This window comes from Rousettus aegyptiacus, unplaced genomic scaffold (genome assembly GCF_014176215.1).
Source record: "Rousettus aegyptiacus isolate mRouAeg1 unplaced genomic scaffold, mRouAeg1.p scaffold_m13_p_2, whole genome shotgun sequence".
NCBI classification, from domain to species: domain Eukaryota; kingdom Metazoa; phylum Chordata; class Mammalia; order Chiroptera; family Pteropodidae; genus Rousettus; species Rousettus aegyptiacus.
In genome coordinates this window covers 17,863,330-17,889,417 of record NW_023416295.1, presented here as the reverse complement: position 1 = coordinate 17,889,417, position 26,088 = coordinate 17,863,330, and the positions used below count along the sequence as shown (strand labels likewise).

General features: G+C 32.2%; 1 protein-coding gene across 4 annotated transcripts in view; it reads left to right on the top strand.

Annotated features, from left to right (window-relative positions):
• SPAG16 (sperm associated antigen 16) overlaps positions 1–26,088 on the top strand; it is a 695,163-nt gene that overhangs the window by 331,038 nt on the left and 338,037 nt on the right. For all 4 annotated transcript variants that reach the window (XM_016150047.2, XM_016150046.2, XM_016150049.2 and 1 more), the window contains one exon: positions 2,979–3,122. In XM_016150047.2, coding sequence (XP_016005533.2) covers positions 2,979–3,122 — 144 coding nt within the window. The remainder of the gene's footprint in view (positions 1–2,978; positions 3,123–26,088) is intronic.

The following is a 26,088-nucleotide window of genomic DNA, read 5'->3' as shown; positions in this document are numbered from 1 at the left end:
TGGTTTCTCCCACAACACCACAGAATTTTAACTGTAAAGGGTAGGGTCCTCTAACTCCTTTAAGATATTATGTCATGTGATACCCAGCTCCAGTATATACCCTGACAATTTCTAGATTTTTTTTTTTTAACTCAAGGTTTAATAATGGCTACATGACTTAAGCATTTACTGGGAATGATAATTATTGATGTCTATAATATGTACATTTAATAATAAACTATGAAAGATTGATACTAAGTAGAAGTAGCTAAAAGCATGAGCCGTAAAATCAAATTGTCTTGAATTCAAAGTCAGTCTCTATCCATTACCAACTGTGAACATGAGCAATTTACATAATACCTCAACCCCTGTTTACTCTGCCATAAAATAACAAAATTAATAGTACTAAAGTCAGTCAGATAGTCTACAAGCATTTGTTGAATATCTACTATGTGCCAGCCACAGTCGAGGTTTGAGTATACAGTAAATAAAACAGACATAAACCTCTTCCTTCATTCCACTTGTGAGAATTAAAAGCATTTAGTATAATTTTTGGTACACATTAAGTTTTCAAACAATGTTAAATATCATTACCATTAATTAATGATGATGGAGAAGGACTTCAGACACTAGTACCTCATTACGGAGTTGTTAATAACACTGAAGTTGTGTATCTGGGGAAACATTTCTGGTCCATGTTACATCACCTTGATCATCTCCCACATGGAGTGATCTGGGCTGAGGATGACAGCTCTTGATTGGGGATCTTTATTACTATGACCTAGTCTTTGCTGATGTACTTATTCATTAACCAATTCAATAACAAGTATTTATTAGTTGATTGTTATAAAACATTAAGTTCCTTCCTATAAATGCTGGAAATATTTCTGTTCTCTTAAAGATTATTTCATGGATGAAGTAAAATCTATTCTTTGAAGAGTAGTGTATTAGTGTTTGACTGAAATTTGTACAGAATGATTACAAAAAAAAGTCACTTGTACATGAGAAATATTTTTGTTAAATAGTCAATGTTAGAAAAAGAATGCATGGGCAAAGACACTAGAGAATGTGATCCATATGTCCTGAGTGGAAGTAGAAGTTGCCGTTGGGATGAAGGAGGCCCCAGAGTGGAAGGGATAAGGAGTCTGGAAAAACACTTCCAAACCGATTAGCCACCAATGGGTTTGTGTTTATGCCCTTTTTGTTTGTTTGTTGTTTGTTTTTCTGTAACTTCTACAAATAGCTCCCCTCACAAAACTTATTTTGGAAACTTATCTTTCAAAGTTTGTAAAGACATCAGTGATTTAGATGTCTTCACTTAAAGAGGAGGATTTATCATCTAGTCAAACGTGCATGTGTGTGCCAGGAAAGCTGTGAGCTAACATACATCATACTCAGCAGCTCTGAGGATTTGGTCTGCCTTCTTATGGGTATCTGAATATAGAATTCATTTCACTCTGACATTTTTTACCTATCATCATATTTTTCTTCTAATTAAGTTCTATAAATGTATCCTCTACCCAGTTTGAGTTGTAATAAATTCCTTTTCTGAATTGGCCTTCTGAAAGTCACAAACCAACATTATGATGAATTGCAAAATGAAAAATTTCCCTTCTACCCTGTTTATTTTGAGCAGCAGAGTGCTGGAGAAATATTAGACAGTGTTTCGCTAGAAAGAAGGCCCAGCTCATTATGGTTCCATGCTTGTGAGTTGAGCATTTCCAACACTCATTGACCCCAGCAGATTTACAAAACTGTATAGTTATAATGCAAGGAAATTATTTTTCAGTTCAAAGTTTTTGTGATAAATGGTATTAATGGGTGGGATCCATAATGAGAAAAGTTTTGTTCTGAGGTAAGCCCTGGAGCTACCCATGTAGATATGAACCGAGACCATGATTTCTTTGGGAAATTGATTTCCTAAAGTCTGTGTTGTAGAAGAAAGGAACAAGGCCATTCATAGAATTTACTGTGGGAGAAATGAATGTGTAATTTTTATTTTTGAGCCATTCTCTGTTTCTTTTCACCGTATAGGCAAATGAATGAATGCATCATGTCTTAGATTTGAGATAGCTATGTTGAAATCGAACAATTTGTTGCTAATAGTAGGCTGGTATTTTATTTGGTGCTTAACACTGGGCACCTTTGTTTCCATTGCATTGTAAGGCATAGAGGAAACTCTATATAAATAAGATTAAAGTATTGTCATAGGTAAAATATCAGGAATTAACCTTGTAGACTCTTAATTTTAGAATGGTTTATCTCCAATATTTAAATAGCCACAATGAACATTACCTGGTTCAAATAATACTGCTTAATGTGTTAATCATTAATTTTACATACTTCTTTCTCATTTCCTTGTATGCCTTTCTACAGTGGGAATTTCCATATGCATCCTGAATTCATTAATGTAATTTGTGTACTGTGCGTTGACTGAAGCCAGTCTAAGTGGCATATTAGCACAGAATTTGAGCTCCTTTACTTTGTGTAGATAGTGAGCTATGGAGTTAATGTTTCATTTATAGTGTTTACTATGGAACTATATTAGTGATTATGATTCATGATCTTTACCTGGATAGTGCCTTTTTTAAGCTAGGCTATAATCTGAAAAGAATTTTGACTTTCTTAATAATAAACATGGCTACTGGTCCAAATATCCTAACACTTAATTATTATCACTGGCATCACTTTTTCTCCCTAAAAGAAAAAAAACAGAGTTATTGTTTTCAAACCAGAATGAGACATGAGCACTTACCTACACTAGCCATCTTGATTGGCACATAAGAAATCTGAGATCCATGAAGTTAATTAGATTGATGGCCATCAGAAAGTGACTCATGATAGTCTGGAGGTGAAACCTGGGTGCCCTGAGTTCCAGAGCTGTCAATGAATCGTCCTTCTTTGCTGCACTAGGATAATTGTTTACATTTCATTTATTCACAACGTGAAACTATTCATGTTATCTCCCCATTAACTCTCTCTCCTTTCTCCCTGTGCAGCATCGTCGTACACCCCTGCAAAGACATCCTAGTCTCCTGTGGCGAGGACCACCTCTGGAAGGTGGTAGGGCTCCCCAGGGGCAACGTGCTTCTCACAGGGTTTGGCCACACCGACTGGCTTTCCAACTGCTGCTTACATCCCAGGTCAGTGCACAGAACTCCCTGAACCAGCTTATCTTTCCAGAACATCCACCTTGTACTCTGTTTCTTCACTCTCCTGGCTTTTTATTTTTCATTGAAATACGAATAACAGACAAAAATCATACTGTATGTATTTAATTTATATTTTTTATACTTTTTCAATTTTTATTTTAAAGTTTCGAAATTACGAATTATTTTTATTTTTGTACATATTTAATATATATAATTTGATGAGTTTACAGATTGATATACATCCTTTGAATCATCACCATAGTCTGTGCTATAAACATTTCTGTCAGATCCAAAAGTTTCCTGCTGCCCACTTTTTTTTTTATCATCATTATCATTAGTAAAACACTTAACGTAACATTCATAGCAAATTTCTAAGCATACAACACAATATCATTAACTATAGTTTGTATGCTATACAATAGATCTCTAGAACTTACCTTTCATAAATGAAACTTTGTATTTTACTGGTTTTGATGAGACTTTTCTCTCTGTAACCCCACACCCTGCACCGAATTTAGAAAAGTGTTGATAAATGCTCCTTTGGCTTTTATTATATTGAATTTAGATTGATTTCTTTTGATATTTGGTACCTGTAAAACTTAGTCTAACATGATGATGCATTTAACAAGAATAATAAGCTTCCCGGAACAAGCGTTATTAATGCTTCTTGTACTCACAAGCTCCGATGAGGCACGTGGATTTCTAGTCAATAATGCATGATAATGTTTATTCTGCCTCTGTTAATCCTGAAGGTTTTTCTTTTAGAATTATCTGCCATTAAGGATCAGAAGGCGGTGATCAATTTCTTTAAAAATTCAATGACACTCAAAATATTAAAGAGAACAAAGTAGAACTGAAAGCTTTGAGCTCTGTAATGTTCAGAATTCATTAATTTTTGTACCCCAAAGGCCTAGGGCACAGAAATAAAGATGTTGTTAAACACACGGATACATTATGTCTGGTGGCAGAAAACTCTACCCACAGTTGCTTGTGGTCAAGTCCTGCCCCTAATCCCGGTAGTCTTCTCTTATTCATCATTACAATTTAACATTTGTAAACACTCTTGCATCTGACTCTTTCTAACACTCTCTGATGTTATTACTCTTAGAGACTCACAGTTGTAGTGCAATTTCTAAACCATTCCATTTGGAAATTTTATTCTTAGGAGGGCTCCTTTTTCGGTTTATTTTCATGTTTTCACAAGATTATTTTTTTTAAAAAAGAAACATTTTTATCTTGGCATGTTAATAAATTAGATTGAAATACAAATAAACTAAGTTTTTCAGAAATTTGTGAGTTAATGGAAAGAGTGAACTAATTTTTTTAATTTAAATTTTTGAAAATTCTCTCAAAGTATAGTTTATATTTAGTATTAGATATTTGGATTTAATTTTTTAAATATTCAGTGCATTCCATATTTGATATGTAAATAACCATTGCCACGCCACCTCTTACCTCTGAGGAACATAAAGACCATCTTGCAAGCAGAGACAATACAATTAGAAGTGTAGCCTATCACTTATGTAGCTGTTAGGAATACTAACCTATTTCCATAATGCTCCGTTACTATGACAGCCAGTGACTCAGAGATTGTCTCATTAGTGCTTGACCAGCACAGGGACTTTTAATAGATCTTCCTGTTTTCCCACTCAATTACTGAAATTAAAATGAGACGAAATACATCATTATTCACTCGTACTATGAATTTACATTTATTACTTTGGCAGAATTGTAGTAAAATGCAACTACACTATTAGCTTCCTTCTAGTGCATGCGATAAAAATAATGGGGAAAATATATTTAACCGTAAGTGTTTTGAAGTGCAAGATATCTAATAGTGAATATATATAAATAGCAAATATATATATAGTAAATATACATTAATCCAAATGTTCTTTTTGTAGAATTCATGAAAAAGGATAAATAATTGTCAGAAACAACAAAAAAAGCTCTTTTTTATTTGGAGATCAGATCTGAGTTTATAAATCAGACTTCATTAAATAATACTTAATGTGTGCAAATCAACACTGAAGACCACCATATAAATGTAATATAATACATATGGTATGCATATTATATGCGTATATAATGTTTATATCTTAAAAGTTGTTAAAATATGCTTTCTGAAACAAATTTGTGACATCTGATGCTTATTTTGGCTTAGATAATTTAGTCAGTAAAAAGTAGTTTATTTTCTAAGGTAATATTTTTTCCTATCTCTTTGTATACATTCATAATTAAAAAATCAAACAAAATATATTTGATTCAAATACAATGCTTTAATATGTAGTTGGATCTTTAGTTAATGAATGCAATCATAGTCTTCCTTAGAGCCACCTATGTGATCAGCTTGATTGTGTTCCCTTGGAAGGGGCCAAGGTAGACCTACCATAAACTGACACCTGCCTGTTTCCTATGCCCTTCACATAGAAAAATCAATATTCATTTTCTTTATTTTATTTTTAATTTCAATTGCTTCAAGTTGGATGTATTCTTGTTACTATGACATTTGAGCCACTATCTCTTCTGCCACAATGACATAACCCAGATTTTTTTTGAGGGGGTCAATCCTACTTGGTATGACAGTGGTATATATTTGTTGTCCTCTTTTTCTTGCCATACCAGACATCATCAGTACATAAATAATAAATACAGCAGGCCTAGCAATATTAATATCAGGCAAAGGAGGAATGATAGGTAAAAAATAAACTGAGAGGATAACTACCACTTGAGGATTCAGATAATATGACGTTCAAATATATAGAATAAAAGATCTTAGAAATACATGAAGATTCTGATAAAACCATAGTCATCAGAGTTAAAGACTTAAAATATCTCTCTTAGTTTTTAATCTGTCAGTTTAAAAAATTAAAATGGATTAGAGGAATTAATAAAATAGTAAGAGTATATAATAGTATATATTGAACTTTGTACTTTATGAAGAGAGAATATTGATTTATTGAAATCATTCATTATTGGAGTTTTAAAACTGTATCAATCTTACACCAAAATTTAGCATAAATGAATTCTCCAGAATAACAATCACATAAATCATAATTTATAAGCAAGATTCATAATAAAATTATACTAAGTCAGTAACTAAAATATAATAAAACCTGCATCATTAAAAAGTAAGAAAATGAACATTGGGTCAAAGAGGAACTGTAAATTCTATTACTATATTCATAAACAATCAGAACCACAATACTTATCAAACTTATACAACCAACGCTATATTCAGAGTGAAAAATCATAGCTTTAAATGCACTATTAAACAAAAGAAAATAATTGAATTATAAATTGAAGTTAAAAAGTACAATTGATCAATAAAGTACATAAAAGCAAAAGAATAAATACATAAAAAATAGGAATTAACAAATTAGAATTAAAAGAGTAACTATACATAGTAATCTAAAGCTATTTTTTTTTTTTTGAGACAGAGAAAATGATAAAACAAGAAACTGAAAATAGATACCTAAAAAAAAAGCTGTTGGGGAAATAAAAGTAAGAAAGTGTAACTATAAACCTTAGCAATTTAGAAGGAGTTAAAGCCATGTATACAGAGAATAAAAATTATATGTGTTTGGAATTTTTTTTATCAAAAAATAGATTCCTATAAAAATGAACATTTCAATAATGAATCGAGGTGAAATAAAAATACAGAATAGAATAATAATAGTGGAAAAAACTAAATTGTGGAACTTCTACCTCAGGCTTGCTTCTTGAGTAGTTTTATGACTGAATTTTAAAAACTTTATTTAAAAAAATAAATCAGTTAATTTTTAGGTTTACTGAATTTTTTGAGGAAAAAGAAAATTATAAGAAAATTTTATTACTGGTTTCACAAATATAGCATAAACATAATTTTAAAACAAAAAAATGTAGTACCTTCATTACAATAGGCCCATTTCACAATTATAGGTGCAAAACTTTTAAAAAGAATGTAGAAAATGAAATTAATTTTATATATTTAAAAGCAATATACAATTACCAAGTAAAATTTATACTTGAAAAGCATAGGATACATAAGTTATCCAATTATGAGGAGATCAGATTATAAGTTATATTAATAAATAAATTTTGGATGTTACTTTAAAAAGGCTGGATGAAAATCTCTCATCTATACTTAAAACACATATGTTTGCAAATATTGTTAAGCCCTATGTTTTGAAATTAACAAGAAGAATGGATTTTGGAAGAGCTGGGAACTAAGAAGACCTGGCAGATGAATGTAGAATCTGAATGCCATGGAGTTAGGTGGGTCAGAATAAAAATACATGCTTACAGGTAACAGGGCAAAGTGGGGAGCATAAACCCAAACAGGCAAAAATACCTAGAATACCTAAAATCAAAAAAAGGAGCAAGGTTCGTTTGTCTAAGCTCTTGCAGATCTGTGCAAGTCTAGTTACTTTTCTAGTTGGTGTTTATTCTCAATAAATGTCAGCCACAATTTTTCATTTTGTTAATGATAATTATAATTTTATTAAAATTTTTAAACACTGAGATTTTCTCACATAACTTATAAAAGAAAATATATGCAGAAAACATTTAACTGTAAACATTATGTGCATATTGTGTAGACTATACATACTGAAGGTGTTTAAAAACCTTTATTACAAAAGAGTCAATCACCCAAAGGCTGTGTGGTTATTAGTCCAAGCTCCATTAGAGGACTACTATCCATGACACATTAATTGGTAAGATCATGCCTCAAGTTCTTAGCAAGTTAGACATGGAAACAGTTATAAACTAAAAAACAAATATAATTAATGTGAAAAGACATATGTGATCCATCTGTTTTTAGCGTTTAAAAACATATGCGTTTCTTTAAAAAGTATACTAATTCACTTTTTGTATTATGCTTCTACAGGAGTGAAAGAATTTTGCATATATATGTATATTTTTTTGAGTAGAGGTTAAATTATGTTTTAGAAGAAAAAAAAATTGGGACCGGAAACACCAAAAAACATACTTATTAAAATAGTATTTTTAAAAATTAAATTTTTTGAGATGACATCGATTATATAATTTTTAAAACATTTTATTTTATTATTTGTTTCAAGTATACAGTGCATTAGTTAGACATTTAAACACTTTATAAAACGTCCCCCTAATTGCTCTTTCTCTCCGCTGACTCTCCACCTAGCCATTGCATTAATGCTAACTGCATTCCCTATGTCATGCTACCCATCCCGTGACTGTCTATCGACTACTAATTTGTATTTCTTTAACCTTTCACCCCTTTCTCCCAGTCCCCAACCCCATCCCCTCTGGCCATCATCACATTGTCCACTATATTTGTGAGTCAGTTTTTGATTAGTTTGTTCTTTTTGTTCCTTAGATTCTGCACACAAGTGAAATCATATGGTATTTATCTTTCTCTGACTTATTTCACTCAGCATAATAACCTCTAAGTCCATCCAGGTCATCGCGAATGGTAGGATTTCATTTTTTTAATGGTTGAGTTATATTCCATTGTATATATGAACCATAGCTTCTACTATAACACATCATTTTTATATTGCATTGTGTACTTGTCACCCAAAGTTTAGTTTCCTTCCATCACCACATATTTGACCCCCTTTGCCATCATCAGCCTCCCCCCGCCCTCCTTCCCCTCTGGTAACGACCATACTGTTGGCTGTGTCAATGAGGTTTTGTTTGATTTTTTGTTTTGCTTGTTCATTTATTGCTTTCTATTTTATCTCATATGTGAGTGAAATCATATGATTCTTGTCCTTTTCTGTCTGATTAATTTCACTTAGCATGCAGTGTTTGATCTCCTATATCCATGGATATTCTTTTATTATTGTTGGTCCATTTAAACTAGTTTGGGCAACTGATACACAGAGTTGCATATCAATCACCAGTTTAATATGAATAAATCAATAAAATTCACATTATATTAACTTAATATATTATTTGTTTTTTTTCCTGTACCAAGGAATTTTTCAATGACAGCAACATAGTTTTGACTGTAAATACAATGTATATTTCTCTGATGCTTGAGTTGCATTTTCTTTTGTGTGACTACAGCTTATTATGTGAAACAGCATGTATCTTCCCAAATATCTCCATAAAAAGAAAGCAGTTGGGATTAGTGGTTTAAACAATTTCACAGTGTTGAATTTTTTTCTGAGTTCACCGCCTGAGGCAGAAATGGAGCCGACAGCATCCTGTTAAACATAACTTCTACCCTTATAAGCTGATTTATGAATTATAAATAAATGGGCCTCTCCAAAATCCCTCACACTCTCTCTTCCATGTACAAATTACATATACGGGTATTTACATACTTCATAAAACCATAGTATGAAAGCTTCTTGGTAAATATATCATTTAGTTATTTAAAAGAACGGAAGCATGGATAACCTTTTTTATTTACTATAAACATAAAGCCAAGAGTTCATATATCAAAGCATAATAAGGAGATTGATGTAACATTTCCCTAAGGTTGTGATATTCTGATACTTCCTGAGCTTCAGAGGTAGGTGCTTTCATAATCTAGAAACCTCAGTAGATTTTTTTTACCAAGATAATTTTTAGATATACCTGTTAAAGAATAATATTCTAGTTTCTATTTTTTGAAGGGGTATATGTTATGCTACTGTTCTTAAAATAGTTTGTCATTTTTATGTGAAAGGGTAAGCATTAAAAATAGCAGCATGCTAATTTAAATATATTTTTTGTTTAATTCTAAAAGTAGTATGTGATCATAGAGAAAGGTGTTAAATGGTGGGAGCTGGTTGTACATGAGAAGACCTTCTGAAGTCAGACTTCTTTTCAGGTGTGGGTATGGCAGAGCACCGGCTCTGTCGTTTTATGTAGTCTCGGAGAGCCTCAGTTGCTCATTCATTTGAAAATTGGGATAATGTACTTCATGAGGTTTTCATGAAAAAGCCTATGTAAATGTATGTAAACATGAGAAAATCTATGTAAAACATTAGCAGTTATTGGCTTAGAGTAAACATTTGCAAAGGTTAGCATTGTTATTATGGTTTGCCAAATTCTAGCTTAGATCTGGTATTTTCTGAAACAAATATTGTCTCCAGGTTTTTTGGCCTGTCTTCCTTTTTCTAGAAAGAAAAAAAAAATTATTTTCAAGGAATACTGTAAGTGCAGTAAGGGGAGGGTCTGTGTCTTACTTATCTTTGTATTCTTGGGATGCAGCAGATCAATTGAAACATTATAGAAAATCAGTAAATATTTCTTTAATTAAAATGAACAGAACTGAAAATGCTAGACCATGAATGTGGCCACTTTCTCTCATACTCCTGGCAGGTGTCGTGTGATTATAGGGATATACTCACAAACATACACATACATACACACAACTCGTTACTACTGAGACCACTTTACCAAAGGAACCCAGAACTTCATATTAGTCTTTCATCTGTCATAACAACTTTAAAATATAAAATTCTCTTTGAATATAATTATAATGAGAATTAATTTCAGTCAAAATCCATCACCAACACTTCCAGAATGGTAGAATCAGAACTTTCTTTTCTTCTTCTTTTTTTTTTTTTAATTTTCTTTACCGAGAGGTTTCTTTTTCCTTCCATTTTTATTTTATTTTATTTTAATTATTTATTTATTTATTTTTTATGATGACATTGGTTAATGAAATCCAGTAAGTTTCAAGTGTACAATTCAATAGTAAGGCATATATATTGCATTATGTGTTCACCACCCACAGTTAGATTTCGTTCCGTCACCACGTATTTGACTCCTTTACCCCATCTACCCTCCCCGTTCCCCCTACCCTTCACCCTCTGGTAACCACTAGTCTATTGTCCATGTCCATGACTCTCTGCTTCTTTGTCCTGTTTGTTGCTTCTAGGTTTATATCCCACATATAAGTGATATCATGTGGTGGTCTACTTCTGTCTGGCTTATTTTCCTTAGCGTGATTATCTCAAGGTCCTTCCATGTTGTTGCAAACAACAGTATTTCCTTTCTTCTTATAGCTGAGTAACATTCCATTGTATGTATGCACCATGGCTTCTTTATCCAATCGTCTATTGTAGGGCAGTTCAGTTGCTTCTGTGTCCTGGCCACCATGAATAATGCTGCTGTCAGAACTTTCAAAAAATCTCCTCCAGAGAAGCAGAGAGAACACCACCAAAATTGCCCAAATCAACATTTTCCAAACTCTAGAACTTAACCAATAGTCTGCACCAGTCCAAAAAGCATTTATTCAAGGAAAAATGCTGAATCTGAGTAAGAACAGTGAGATTCTTTACATTAACCTTTCTCATTCCCAGCCTCCTCTCCCCAGCTCTGCCATAATCTCAAAAACCGATAGCCTCATAATCATGGTAGCTCTAAAAATGAGTATCAGCAAGGAGAGAGGCAGAATGAATTTAGAGATCCCATTATTAGAGAAATGTGACTATTTGACCTTTCTGGAAGCCCCGTAGAAATCCCCATTTGCAGTGCTTGTTTTTATTTGATATGAGTTAGGGCTTGCTCTGTCAAAATAAATTATTTTCCAGACCATTTCTAGCATACGATTAAAAGCAAATGTTTAAAATTGCAATTGTCTGAGACAGCAATGGTAGTTGAGCAAATAAGATGTTGACCAAAAGTCTCAAACAGAAAAGCTGGAGAATTAAATATCCATAGGGGGCTTGTCATATTTCTATGACTATCAAAGAAAACATGCATTGGGAGGGCTGTGTGACTGTTCAAGAAAGAGTTGAGAAGGGTCTAATATCTAACCTCTGACTGACATTGAGGACTTGTGTAAGTAGAAAATAAACATTGAAGCAGAATTGTGAATTTTCAAAATGTTGAAGAAGTGCCCCAACATGCACACAGAGGCACCAAAGATGTATTGGTTCAAGACTACTTGTCCTATCTTTAGTTGAACACTAAGCTAAACAAGCAGACTTCTGTGGCCACACACAACAAAGAATACGGACTCTATTGAAAAACTTCTGGAAAGTTAGTAAAACAAACAAACAAACAGCAACAAACAACAGCTGTTTGAAGAAGAAACTCTAGAGAGGAGAAAATCAGATTCCCAGAGTTTCCACATTATATCTTTTAAAATGTTAGGTTTTCAACAATGATAAAAAATAGAAAACATGAATAGAAGCAGGACAGTGAACAGAACTTGTAAATATGTTATCTTATAGAACACGGTAGAATTAAAATTGCTAATGTTTAAGGTCCTAAATAGCTGACTTTAAAATGAGATTCTCCTGGATTATCCAGGTAGGCCCAATATAGTCACATGGCTCCTTTACATGTGGAATAAGAAGGCAGAAGAGCCAGAATAAAAGTGATGTGATGTGAAAAAGAGATTCTCCCCTAGAGACACCAAAAAGAACCAGCTCTTTTGACATTTTGACTTCTGCCCAGTGGGATTTATTTCAGAGTTCTGGCATCCAGAATTGGAAAATAATAAATTCATGTTATTTTATCCCAGTAAGTTGGTGGTAATTTGTTACAGCAGCAAAACAAACAAACCAACAAACAAAACTAATATATAAGTTTTACTGTACTATTGTTAAATTTATTCCTAAGTATTCTATTATTTTTGATGCTATGGTAAATGAGCTTATTTTTTAATTTAATTTTCAGATTATTTAATTCTAGACTATGGAAATACAGTTTTCATATTAATGTATCAATATACTACCTTATTTATTAATTTTAATATTTTAGTAAATTTCTTAAAAAGTTTTTATATACAAGATCATGTTATCAGCAAAGATGGTTTTTCTTCTCAAATATGGATACTCTTTATGAATTTTTTATTATGTAATTATTTGGTTAAAACCTTTAGAACAATGTTGAATAGATGTAGCAAGAATAGACATCTTGTCTTAGTTTTGATCTTAGGAGTAAAATGTTCAGTCTTTCCCCATTAAGTATGATGTAAGCTGTGAGTTCTTTGTAGATGCCTTTCTCAGATTCAGAAGTTCCTTCTATCCCCTATTTGTTGAGTCTGTTTCTCATGGAAGGTGTTGGACATTTTTAAATGCTATTTCTGCAACTAGGAAAATGATCATGTAGTTTTCATTCTTTCTTCTATCAATATGGTGCTTTACACTGATTTTTGTATGTTGAAGCTACTTTGCATTTATGGCATAAATGCTAGTTGGTCATGGTATATAGCCCCTTTAATATGTTAGTGAATACGGTTTGCTAGTATTTTGTTGAGGATGGTTGTATCTATATTCATAAGACATATAGCTATGTAATTTTCTTGTAACATCTTTGTCTGATTTGGGTATCAGTAATATTGGCTTCATAGGGTGAGTTGGGAAATGTTCCCTCCTCTTATATTTTTAGGAAGACTTTGTGAAGAATTATTGTTAATTCTATAAAAATTTGGCAGACTTTATTGGAGAAGTCATCAGATCCTAGGCTTTTCTTTGTGGAAAGGTTTTGATTACTAATTCAATTTGAGGAATTTGTCCATTTAATATACGTTATCTAATTTGTCATATTTTTTGCCTTATTTATTTCCACATTGTTCATAGTTTTTTGGATTTTGATGCAGATTACATTAGATCTGCATACTGCTTTGGTTAATAAAATCATTTTAATTACGTTAATTCTTCTAATCCAAGAACAGAAAATATCTTTCAATTTCTTTGTGTCTTTTTCAATTTCTTTTAGTAATATCTTATATTTTTTAGTATATAGGTCTTTTACATGCTTCATTAGGTTCCTTCCTAAGTATTTTATCCTGTTTGTTATGATTACAGAAGGAATTTTTTTTCCTTTTTCTGAAAATTTGTTAGTGATTAGGAATGTTATGAATTTGAAATTTTTAAAAAATATTTAATAAAACTATCACTATGTGTTTGATAACTTTAAATTGATATCTAATATATTAGACATAATTCTGGACATATGAGACAAACAATGAAATAAAGTTTGAATACTATCCCCATCAAAACAGATATTCAGTTTAATCTCTAGTGAAAAAAAATGAAAATAAAAATAACTTAAAAATATGTAATGTTCTACTTTAAGTTTGCACCAATTTATACTCTCTTCCATAGTATATAAACATCCATTCTTGCCAACTATGAATTTTAGTATTGTTCGCAAAATCTTAGATGTGTAGGGACTATGCCAATTATGTTTAAAATGGCAATTAATAATGAAACTGATCTTTTCTTATATATTAGTTGTTTACATTTCTTGTTTTGTAAATAGCTTACTTAACATTTTTCTATATTAAAAAATTCTATTTATTTGCATGAACTCTTTATTTATTAAATATAACCACTTTATATAATATAATTTATAAAGGTCTTCAAGGCTTACTTTTCAAATAAATATTTGGGTTTTTATTCATTTGATAAATATCTTTGGATATAATTTTTATTGTTGTTGTTATTACTGTTTTTGTTTTTGTTCGACATTAAATCTTTTAAAAATTTTACAATAGTGTTATCAAGCAATCAATCATTTTTATGGTTCTCTCTTTGCCCTAATGCACATAAAAGCCTTTATCTCACCACTTATTCTTCTGTTTTATGGTTCTATATAGCTTTAAATTTCACTATTTAATTGATTTATTTTATTCTTAATGTCACAAAGGAACATAACTATTTTTCTTTCCATCAAATACAACATGGACTATAGATTTGAATTAAACTTCTTTTTTATTGTTTATTGTCAAGATTTATTTTGGTATTGGATGTTTAAATAACTCTATGGTTAGTTCGTGATATCATTTACTGCTGGTATTTTAATATCAATATTTTTCTTTTTTTTTTTGATTCATCTCTTAGTGATTATAGGATTCCCTTCAAGCATGAGTCCATAGTATTTTTTAATTCAGTAATTCTTGATAAATACAAATTTTCTCATTTTTGAATAAAAAATATTGAATCTAATCTTTGTATCTAATTCAATACATTTTTGTCCATCTTATTTTAATAATTAATTTTTTGGATTCATCTTTTTTCTCTTTCTCAATTACTCATATGCACATATTTGATTTCCCAAGTTTATTATATGTATCATCCTCATCTAATTGATCTCTTTGCCCTTCTCTCATGGGCAAAGTTAATTTTTTACTTTACCTATTAACATTTATAAAATAAATTATTTTATAAAATAACTTATTTATGTTTGTAGCTCCCTTGCAGATTTTAATTTGATAATTATGGTTTTAATTGCTCTGCCAGTGATCTATACTTATGATTCTTTCGATTGTCTGTAAACTATTAACCACCACACATGTAACCCAGTTTGGGGTTGTTCTTCAAATTCCCCTGGAGAGCTAAGGAGCAGTGTCATGTACCCTCTTCTTTATTCAGGTCCCCAATTCACACCCATGTCCACTGTCTGCCACTGCCAGTGTTGGAGCCCACCCTCAAAAAGCTCTGATTGGACCCATGTGAAAATAGCTCATTTCACTTTCTTAAAAATATCATTATGTGCAATCCTGCTGTTTTCTACTACCAGATATCGAGATATGATTCCAATGTGACTTACTGCATGGCAGGCAAATATTTCCACTTACATAATATATTTAGGTCATAGATTTACACTCTACAGACTTGACACAGTATAATAGTTCATATCTACGTTTTCCTTTCAACTTGGGGTACAAGAGTGAGACAGCTTGGAAGGGAGGCCTGTGGTGTAGCTATCCTAAGCTACCTGAGTCTTCAGTTAGCTGTTGGTACACATTCAGGAAATTGCCAACCTGTCCAACCTGAGAAGCTCTGCATGGCCCTACTCTCATAAAAAAAAATATTTCTGGATAGATGAGAAGTGGTACTCCTTGAATTAGCAGAAAACATTTGAACACATATAACTGATACATTCAATTTAACAAAATATATATCCAATATATTAAAGAAATTATGGTTTCAAATGCCTTCTCTGAATGGGGTTTAATCATTCTGTATTCCATTTTTACAAACCCTCCTCCCTCACTGCGTTATGTTATCTTCATCTCATATTTTCCTACCTCACTACTATTTAGTGCAACTTTATATGTGCTGAGTTGTCTGATGCTGAGTTTTTATTGACCTTTCGGAAATACGATTCAGCCATTTTTTAATTCTTTTCTCCTTTCTTTGTTAGTGAATAGTCTTCAGAGAGAGCTATTTTCTCTGATTCTTTAAAATGGTCCTGTTTTTCTGACTTCTAGTGTCATTTCAAAGATCTTATGATTTAAGGGGAAAAACCAAGATGAGGAAGAAATAGCACAATTGGAAGCCAGTTTAAGTGTACTGACTTTCCACTTATTTCATATGACCCTTCAGAAAGAAGCCTTAAGGCTTCGCAAGCTCTTTGATTCTCTTTGCCCTTTACCCAAAAGGCAGACCCGCTTCTGAGTTTTGTGACCCATTCGAATGCAGAGGGAGATCCCGCTAGATATTCTGCTGATATTTTAGACACTTGTTCTAGAAAAAACACCCCTTGCTACAGTGACCTTCTGAGTATTATGACATCTAGTTCCATCAGTTTCCCACCCCTCTCTAAAGGAGTGTTACTGGGGTTTCCAGACGCCTTTTCTGACTACTTCTAATGCTGATGCTCTTTTAGGAAGGGGAAATTACAGATCAGACCTATGTACGTTATTCCAACCAGTTTGGTGTGCAATATATTTAGCAGATATTCCTTGAAGTCTTGGACATTTGATGACAAAATTTCTAGTTTTCAGGATTAGAGTATGTTGTTCCTGTTGTCATCTTTTCCTGGTCATTTTTATAAACTCTGTGTGGGAGACATTAGAAGCCTAGGCCTGTGTCATCAGCCTACTCAGAAGCCCATATTTATTTTTAATAGATGATTAAAATTGACCGTTAAGGTCATTTTCATTCTTGAGTTTTTATATAAGCAAATTTTGCCCTAAGACTATTTCTGTTGGCAAGAAGTTTCTCAGGTCAAATAAATGCTGTCAAAATAATGACTCCAAGAACTGTTAAATGTCATGAGGAACTCATATTTTGCCTCTAGTTTAACCAAAAATCGTTCAACTGTATCTAAACTCTAAAGAAATATTAGCTTGTTTGACCTAACCTTGCTGATTGATGGCCTGATTAAATTACAGACGAAACCTTGGCAAGTTACTGCAGTTTTTAGAAAATTTTGTTGCTCCATGAATTTTAGTAGAGCTCACAGTTCTCATCTCAAAAAAGCATTATAGTATATATTATGGCATTCTCATGGAAAGGGTATAATACTTTGAAACATATTAAGCCCTCAGGTTAAGTGTTGTCTGGAAAAGTTCTAGATCCAAGTTCTGCATCCACAATCTGCTTTAATGTAAATGTTTACATTCATTGGGCAAACTTAGCTATGGCATGGCTATTCTACTTTTTTTTTTTTTTTTTTTACCTCTCATTCAAAGAGTATATTAAATGCTCGACAAAGTCAATCATAGAGTGGTAATAGCCATTAAAAAGACAGTGACACAGCAGCAATAGATTTTCATACTTAAGTATTGTTATTGATTCATAGCCAGGTAAGCAATATAAAAGTATTAGTGATATGTTAAATATACCATTGTTTTAATTTTATTAACATCCTTGTTGGAGAGGATCTAACTTTCTTCTTAAATACAGTTCACTCACAGATGAAAAACTTTGGCAAAGGCTAAAGCAGTTCATAATTTATGGAAAAACAGTTAGAAGAAGGCGAGGCTTGTCAAGGTAGAACAAGCAAGTAGACTATGACAATGGTGCTGGTAAAACACAACACAACACAACACAACACAACAAAACAAAACAAAGTCTTCCAGCCTTCTTCAATCTAGATTCTTCAGGGGAATTAAACCTAGAGAAAATTATTTGAGTGACATTTTTACAATTCTTCAATTCTGGATGTAGAGGAGATAAATTAATACATTACATTCAATGGGTACATTAGGGCATTAGGGTACATTAGAGCCCTGCTTGAGAAAGTCCTGTAAAGGCTCAGTGTTTGGGGATAGAAGAAAACAATAACTTATAAAGATATCTAAGAGATAGGTTCACTAGGAACAGCTCTCCTGTTGGAATTAGGAAAGAGTGAGAATTAAATATGGTCCCGGATTTTTAACTTGGAAAACTCGATTTCTGAATTTGGCAATCAATTTTAAGGAATACGTTTATAGAAACTTTTATGACCTTATTTTGTGTTCATTGAGTTTGAAATGTCTGTGCATGATTCAGGTAAAGATATGTAGTATATGAATCTAAATCTTAGGAAAGAAATGAGAGCTGGTCTAGTATATGAGTTACCTACTGCCACAATAATGTTGCATGATATACCACCTCAAATAATTTAGCTTAATATAAGGATTATTTATTCAACTCATTATTTTGTGGATCAGCTGTAAAATTTGGGTTTATCTGGGAAGACCTTCTGATCCCAGCTGGGCTCCTTTATACATTTCTGTTTTCAGGCCAGGTCAGCGGGATAGCTCAGCTTCTGGTGCTGTCAAAATCTCCCACACCCACATGTCTCATCCTCCATGTGCTTCTCACATCCCTCTCGCAGGCTGTGTGTTCTCACAGACAGGCTCAGGTGCAAGGACAAGCAAACCCACTGTGCAAGAAAACCAGCAGAGGGGTACACATTCTTTTTAGGACTAGGCTTGAACTGGAACAATGTAATGGTATTCTCATTTTATTAGCCAAAGCCCTGAGTAAGAGAGGATTGGGCTGCAAAATGACGGGATCAAGGGCTTGGATACAGGAAGAGGTGGAGAATTGAAACCGTTTTTGCATTCTGTCATTTCATATCAATGGATGACCATACATCTAGGTTCACACAGAAAAGTCTCAGTTCATTCATGTTACTCTTATAAAATGGTTAGTAGCACCCCGCTTACTCTCAAAATTGTTCTAATTTGAGTGATAAATTATACTGGAGCCCGATATTTAGGAGATGTTTGAATAAGAATAGATGAACTCATTGAAACAGAATGTGTGAAGTGAGTAAAATAAATGAAGTTTATAATCCATGAAAAAAAAAATGCCACAGTTCAGAATGAATATTAGGAAGCCAGGAGAGAAGAGATGCATAAAAAGGGGACTAAGTGACAAGGTTAACACTGCCGAGGTGTGAAGCAAAATATGGAATGAGTATGTCTATTGCATTTGATACCAGAATTCTTTGATAAATATAGTGAGAGGTTTCAGAAACGTGGTTCCAACAAATTAAAAAGTTGACCCTAGTTCTTACTTTTACATGGATTTAACACTGAAACCTTCTGTTTTACTATTCTGGGTCTTAGATTTAAAACAAAAGGACTGGACTCTGAGGAGTGAGGTCCTTTGAGTGCTGTCAACATTCTTGAAAACTGAATACTAACTACTGACTTCAAACTAAAACCAAATGTGCAAAAGCCAAGACCTGTAACTTACATTTCTTCCCTATCCTTTATTTTTAACACTAAGGAAAAATGGTCTGATGTGTATTCATTGGGAATTATTCTAATTTTATTTTATTATGTTTGTAAATTCATTTTTTTCTGTGTACTTTGTGCCTTTGATTGACATGAAACTAAATAAGACCTACTGTAGTTACATTAAATATTAACCAGGACATTATTTGAAATATTTGGGAAGCTGTAGTATCTCAGCCTGATCCAAAAACCTTACTGAGCATATTAAACTAGACAGCTTTAAGGCTTGTCAACATATTTTTGACAATTGTCCTAACTTGGTGAAGCAAATAAGAAAATACCAACTACCCCGATAGTTTATTTTTAAAAGCTTTGTACATTTGACGTTTTGTGAATGTTTCCAAAGATTAGCAGGTACAGCCTTAATAGCTGTAAATTGCATTAAATTTTTTGAATAATAAAACCCACATTTGAAGTGTAGGAACATAACTTTTGGAAATTTGAAATTAACAATAGGTAATTTACTAACACATAAAAGGACAAAAAATCTGACTTTGCAGCAAACAAGAAAAAAAAAAGAAAAAGAAAAAAAGAAGTCTACAATCGTCAGGTTGTTGAACCTTTTTTTGGCTGCCGCTTACACTTTGTAAGCCTATTTTGTGTGAGTGGACATTAAATTCCCTTTAGGATTCTCAATTTCATTTATTTTATCAATAAAAGAGCCTTCTTGTGGAGAACGGAATAAATCACATATAAATGAAATATCAGAGATTACACCAGGAGCTGAGCTTTTTACTTTCACTAATCCAATAGCTTTTGCCAAATATCTCAATGTCGAAAGCATTATAAGTATTCTACAAGGTATGTCTGGCAAAGAGAAATCAATAACAATGTATTCTATTTGATTAAAATGTTTACTTTTCCTCTACCCTTCCCTTTTCCAAGCTAAATAGCACGTTTTCATACTAACCTGATCTTTGTTATGGCTATTGGCTGGGCTTTTTACTTATAATACCGCATGCCTTAGAACTCATTTCTGAATCATAAGTTTTTCTGCATCTCCATAATTTCAGTATTGAAGTTCATGCTCTGATGTCATGCCATGTGTCTCTGAACTTGTTAACAGACTTCAAAGAAATAGTACGAACCCATTTATACAAATTATTTTTATTCCAACAACTTCATAATACATTTTCTAATTTTTACAGAAGAGAAAGTATGCTTAGCAAGAAAATTCTGACAAGTTCGTTCAGCTCATCTATAGTTCCAATTATTTTACTAAACAAAGGCTCTCAAACATCATAAAAAAAGTCCAGAGAACTGATTATGTGCTGTTTATCTAGCACCTCAGGGCCTTTACATATTCTATTTTTTCTGCTTGTAATGTTCTTCAAACTCTCTTTCCTGCCCTTGTCTTTTGCAGAATTAAAACCTTAATCACTCTTCAAGGCTAAGTGTCTTAGTTTGGTTCTGCTATAACAAAGTACCATAGACTGAATGGCTCAAACAACAAACATTTCTTAGAGTTCTGGAGGCTGGTGAGTCCAAGATTAAGGTGCCAGTAGATAGCATCACTGGCGAGGGTCCTCTTCTTAGGTTGCAGATGACTTCTCATTTTGATTTTCACACAGTGGAGAGCGAAGAAGGAAGGTCTCTAGTGTCTTTTCTTATAAAGGCACTAATGTCATCAAGAAGGCTCGACCCTCAAGATCTAGTAATCTCCCAAAGGTCCCATCTCAAATAAAATCACATTAGGGATTATGGTTTCAACATATGAATTGGAGGAGAGAGTACAAACTTTCAGTCTATAGCACTGAGTTTTCAAAATCACTTTTAAGGACATCTCTCCCTGACCCTCCCAGATCTGGAAAATTTCCCAGATGTACTTTTACACCTAAAATCTCCTTATCAGCATTCATCACAGAAGAGATTTTTTTTTTTTTTTTTTTTTTTTATGACTGTTTTCTCTACTGGATTGAGAACTCTAGGATAGCAGGACTGGGAACCATAATTTTACTTCTGTATTCTCAACATCTTGTGGCACTGAAAAATATTTGTCATCATACTAATGGTCACCTTGTTGTTTTAAGATTTCATGACTTCATTGATGGATTATGGCACAAACTGACTTATTTTTCTGCCTGCCTCTCTCAAATCCATGTTGTCCAGCCCTGACTGATTTGTTTTCCTAAAAACATCCTTTTTTATCATGTTGCATTCCAGTGCAACCACTCTGTCACCATGTTATTTATAGGGGAAACAATGATGTTCCTTAGAGCTACATTTAAGGCCCTCTGTAATTTCCCGATCTTTTTTTCTGATCTTAGAGATATCAGATTACATCTAGTATTATTCCATTGTCTAAGAATCTGAAATTCCCAGAGGAAGGCCAATATTCTTGAGTGACAGACATCCTTTACTTAGTAGATAGTTTTTTCTCTATATTATGACATTCTCAGAAGGAAAGTTGATTTCATATTTATATTAAAATTTTGATGGCTAGCACAGTAAAAGTATTATTTAATATTTATGGAATTGAATTAGTACCTTTAAGAAACTATACCTTGAAGGACCAAGCATGAAGTGCACTCTTCATTTAAAGGCACATACAAATAATTTCTTTTTCTTTTGGCAAATTTTTGATATTCAGATACATTATTCAAAGCTTAAAAAATTTACCATGGTACATCCCATATTTGAGAATTTCTGTGAAATTTTCTGATATATAAATAAGATTATCCTCTAAAGAACAACAACTACCAATTTTGCTAAAACATTATTTTATAAATTACTTTGACCAAAAGTTAACTTTAAAAAAAAATCAATTAGTTAGAATTATCTCCTATTATACTGCTAATGGATTTTGGAAAAAAATTAATGTAAAAAGTATAAAACAACTGTATCAAGTTCATTGTAACATCTGGAGGAAGTATGTTACCAGAAAGGGGAAAAAAAAAAATCTTCTTCATGGAAATAGTAGAACCAAAAGTCAGAATTTGTCAGTTTAACAAGCTTCTTCTAGAGGAGAGGGCATGTGACAGATACCTTTGTATAGTAAGAATGATTGCTTCCACATTAGCATAGATTTTAAAACAACCCAACCCTTTTTGTCTAATTTCATGGTCACCAAACAGTATTTTAACCACAAATTAGCTTCCATTTCAGACTCTCATGGCTGGGTGAAAAAATATAAAGGTTTGAGTATTCCATGATAGCCTACTAGCTACATTTTTTTTAATTGAAAATTGCCATTATATTTCATGTGTATTTATGTCTCGTGAGTGTGTTTAGAAGGAATTAGTCTTTTCTGCCCGTTCTACCCTTGGTCCACCATAATATCTTCCCTGGCCAGTCTCTAACCCCAAGGGACACTATATTGAGAAGCGCTTGAGTTGCCTGTCAAGCTCGCATTTAAATATTTTTTTTTTCTTTTTAGTAGACACCGTACAACTGTGCCTGTCAGAGTTAGCATGAGGCCTGGACTTAAAATCTTTAACTTTTAATCAACCATTACCTTTTAATTTTTAACTTTTCAAGCTATCATTATTATGTCTTACATAAAGTTTTCTGGTTGATTGATCCAAAGCTGAAAACAAAGTTCTCTCTGCATTATACTCGGGTGTGTCTCTCTGAAATATGAATAAAACATGGAGATTTTCTGGTCATTTTAAGCTCTATGAAATGCCTACTTCCTTGAGAAATGCTCATTTCCTTCTTCTTATCTCACCACTGTGTATATCTGACCACAGGCTCTTCCACTAGAGAAACTCAGGATAATCTGTGATTTCTTTATTTTTCCATGGAATTTGTTTAACAGTGCTTTTATTTTCTATCAAAGTCCCTACTGAAAATGCTCTTTTAAAATTAATTTTTCCATGTATTTAGATGTCTTCAGTGCAGTTACATTTTAGTATTGTCATTAGATATTTATTTTTATTGTGAGATCTTAATGGAAATATTTTATTCTTTTGTTTTAGGAATTATATTTGTTAGTATATTATTCATTTGTCCCTCATTTACATGCCAGAGTTTTCAGATATTTAATTAGAACTTTCATCAGCTTGACCATTTCTGTCTATTTTTGAGAGGTGCTATTTAAGTCATCATCACAATAAAAAATTAGATTAAACACTAGTTCTAAAATGGTACTCATTTAAGGCTATTCTTTGATGATTGGCACTACAAGAGAATTGTCTCAATCTTAGCTGTTAGTTCTTTAGACAAATAAATATGTAATGGATATTATATTTTGCATGTAAATAATATACTATGTATTTTATAATCATTAGATTGTTATTAGTTAACTTAAATTCACATGTAAATATAAATTAAATAATAAATATGTGCATGCATATATATAGAATTGTTATTGGTTTATTTGCTAAATTAAAGTGAAGATTTGATCTAAATTCTATATTAGAGAAATAGTTCCTTTCAGGCAAACTTTTTAACATGTATTCAAATCATCTATAAACCATAAAATCTAAAACAAAATTAATTATATTTAGAGTAAGGTCTTGATTGAGAGTCAGGCAAGAGAGACAGAGTTACTGAGGGTAAGGCCAAATCATTCCTAACGATTCTAGAGAGACACTCACTAGACTATATTACAAATGCACATCTGGAGGAAAACATTTCTTCCCTTACTCCTATAATGAGAAAATGCTAATATACAAAACAAAATAAAACCCACTTCATAATATTGAAATACTATTTGTATGACTAACCTATAATAATATAGTGTATTTTTACTTTAACATTTGTCCTTTTTTTTCTTCACTAATTTTAAAGCACAATAAAATATTTATAAAGAACTGTAAGGGATTTAAAGACTATACCTTAAATGTCTTTGGATTATAAATTTCACGAGTAATGTCTCCAATTCTTGAACAATTTTGCATTTTGATCACAATGTCAATACATTTCACTGCGCAAAGATAAAAAAAATTTGCATCCAAAATATGTCAAAATTACCTGTAAAAACAAACAAAACATTGTAACTTTATGTATAAAGCAGCAACTTAAATCACCTTAATATAGAACATTTCACTTAAATGATACCTAAACTCCCATGTAAAGTATTTGTTCTGTGTATTTTATCACTCTAAGAAAACCTTGGAAGTGTTATTCAGCCATAGTTATTATATTAAACTATCAAGGAAAGCTTGTGCTTATGATTATGATACTTCTTACAGCAGCAAAATAGATATTTTTTCCAATCGAGTATCTTTCAGGTTAGAGAAAAGAATAGTTCTGAGAACAAAATGTCTCCTGAAACATGTCTTATTTTTTTTAACATTTAACATCTACGTATGTATAGTACTCTACTAAATCTGAAAGTTTGAGAAAAATAATGATATAGAAACGTTTTCATGGAAAGCTTCTAATCTGTGAATTATTTACACTTTGTTCCCAAATATAATACTACATGGTTGTAAAGGGTTTCATATCCTCTGAATATAAAAATATTAAAAATCCCCTGCACTCTATTTGAAAAGAGAAATTGTCAATGAGTAATTTTATAGTGTGACAGTTAGTATATACAGATAGAATAATTGTAATATGAATACATTGAGATCATTAATTTGCTTTGTAATTGTCTTCCTGAAAGTTGTATAATTTGAGATAAAGTTCAACAGACGAATATCAGCCATAAATGGGCATCCTTCAAACCACTTAAGCAGTTTCAAGCCTTCTAAGTCAAGTTTAGTGAGAGGGACACTTTTTAGAAAATTTCTAAGCTAATGACTTCAGTACATTGTTAAATATCCACAGGCTGTGTGTGGGAAAAACCATGAATACAGAAATGTGAAAATTAAGTAAAAAAACTGTCATGTTATACCCAAAAGATCATATTAGTAAGTGATATTTTCCTTTCAGTAATCTTATTGTATTTCTCAGTGACGTTCAATTATTTCTTTGCACCAAGGAAGTAGTGTTCAGGATTTGAAAAGTGAGTAAATGCATATGAGCTATAAAAAATAATTAGTTATTAGTAAACAGTCTATTGTAAAACTGAAACCTCATTATTTTCTTTACATCCAATTATTTTATATGTGTGTGTGTGTGTATATATATATATATATGACTTGGTTTTTTGTAATATCTTTAAAAATATGATTCCCTTTTTGTTTGTACATACTCACGTGCATTTCCTTAAACTTTCAGTGTTATACTATTTTATTTTTTAAAGATTTCTTCCTTCAAGTGTCATGCTGTCTGTTGTTAGTCTCAGGCTAAAACTTGTTCGTAGCTCTAGTGGGTCACTCCCAGTCACTGAACTCTTTTCACAGTGTGCTAATGCATATCTTCAAATGACGTACATCTAATTTCTAATTCCAGCTTCTGTTGTAGCTGACTGTTCCATAGCCAGAAATTTAGTACTTGAATGGAGCGATCGCATGGTGGGGGGTCACATTTTTTATCCTGCTCACAAAATCTCATCTTTTCTGGGAAGAAATGTTGACTTCCTGGAAGATGGCGACAAGAGCAATTATTCTTCTATAAAAACAATACATTTCTTTCCACTGATTTTTTTTTTTTTTTTTTTTTTTTTTACTATTTGTTTCTTTAAGGCAGCATGTTCTATGCAAGTGACAACCCTTTAGAGGTTTTTATAGACATATACACAAATTT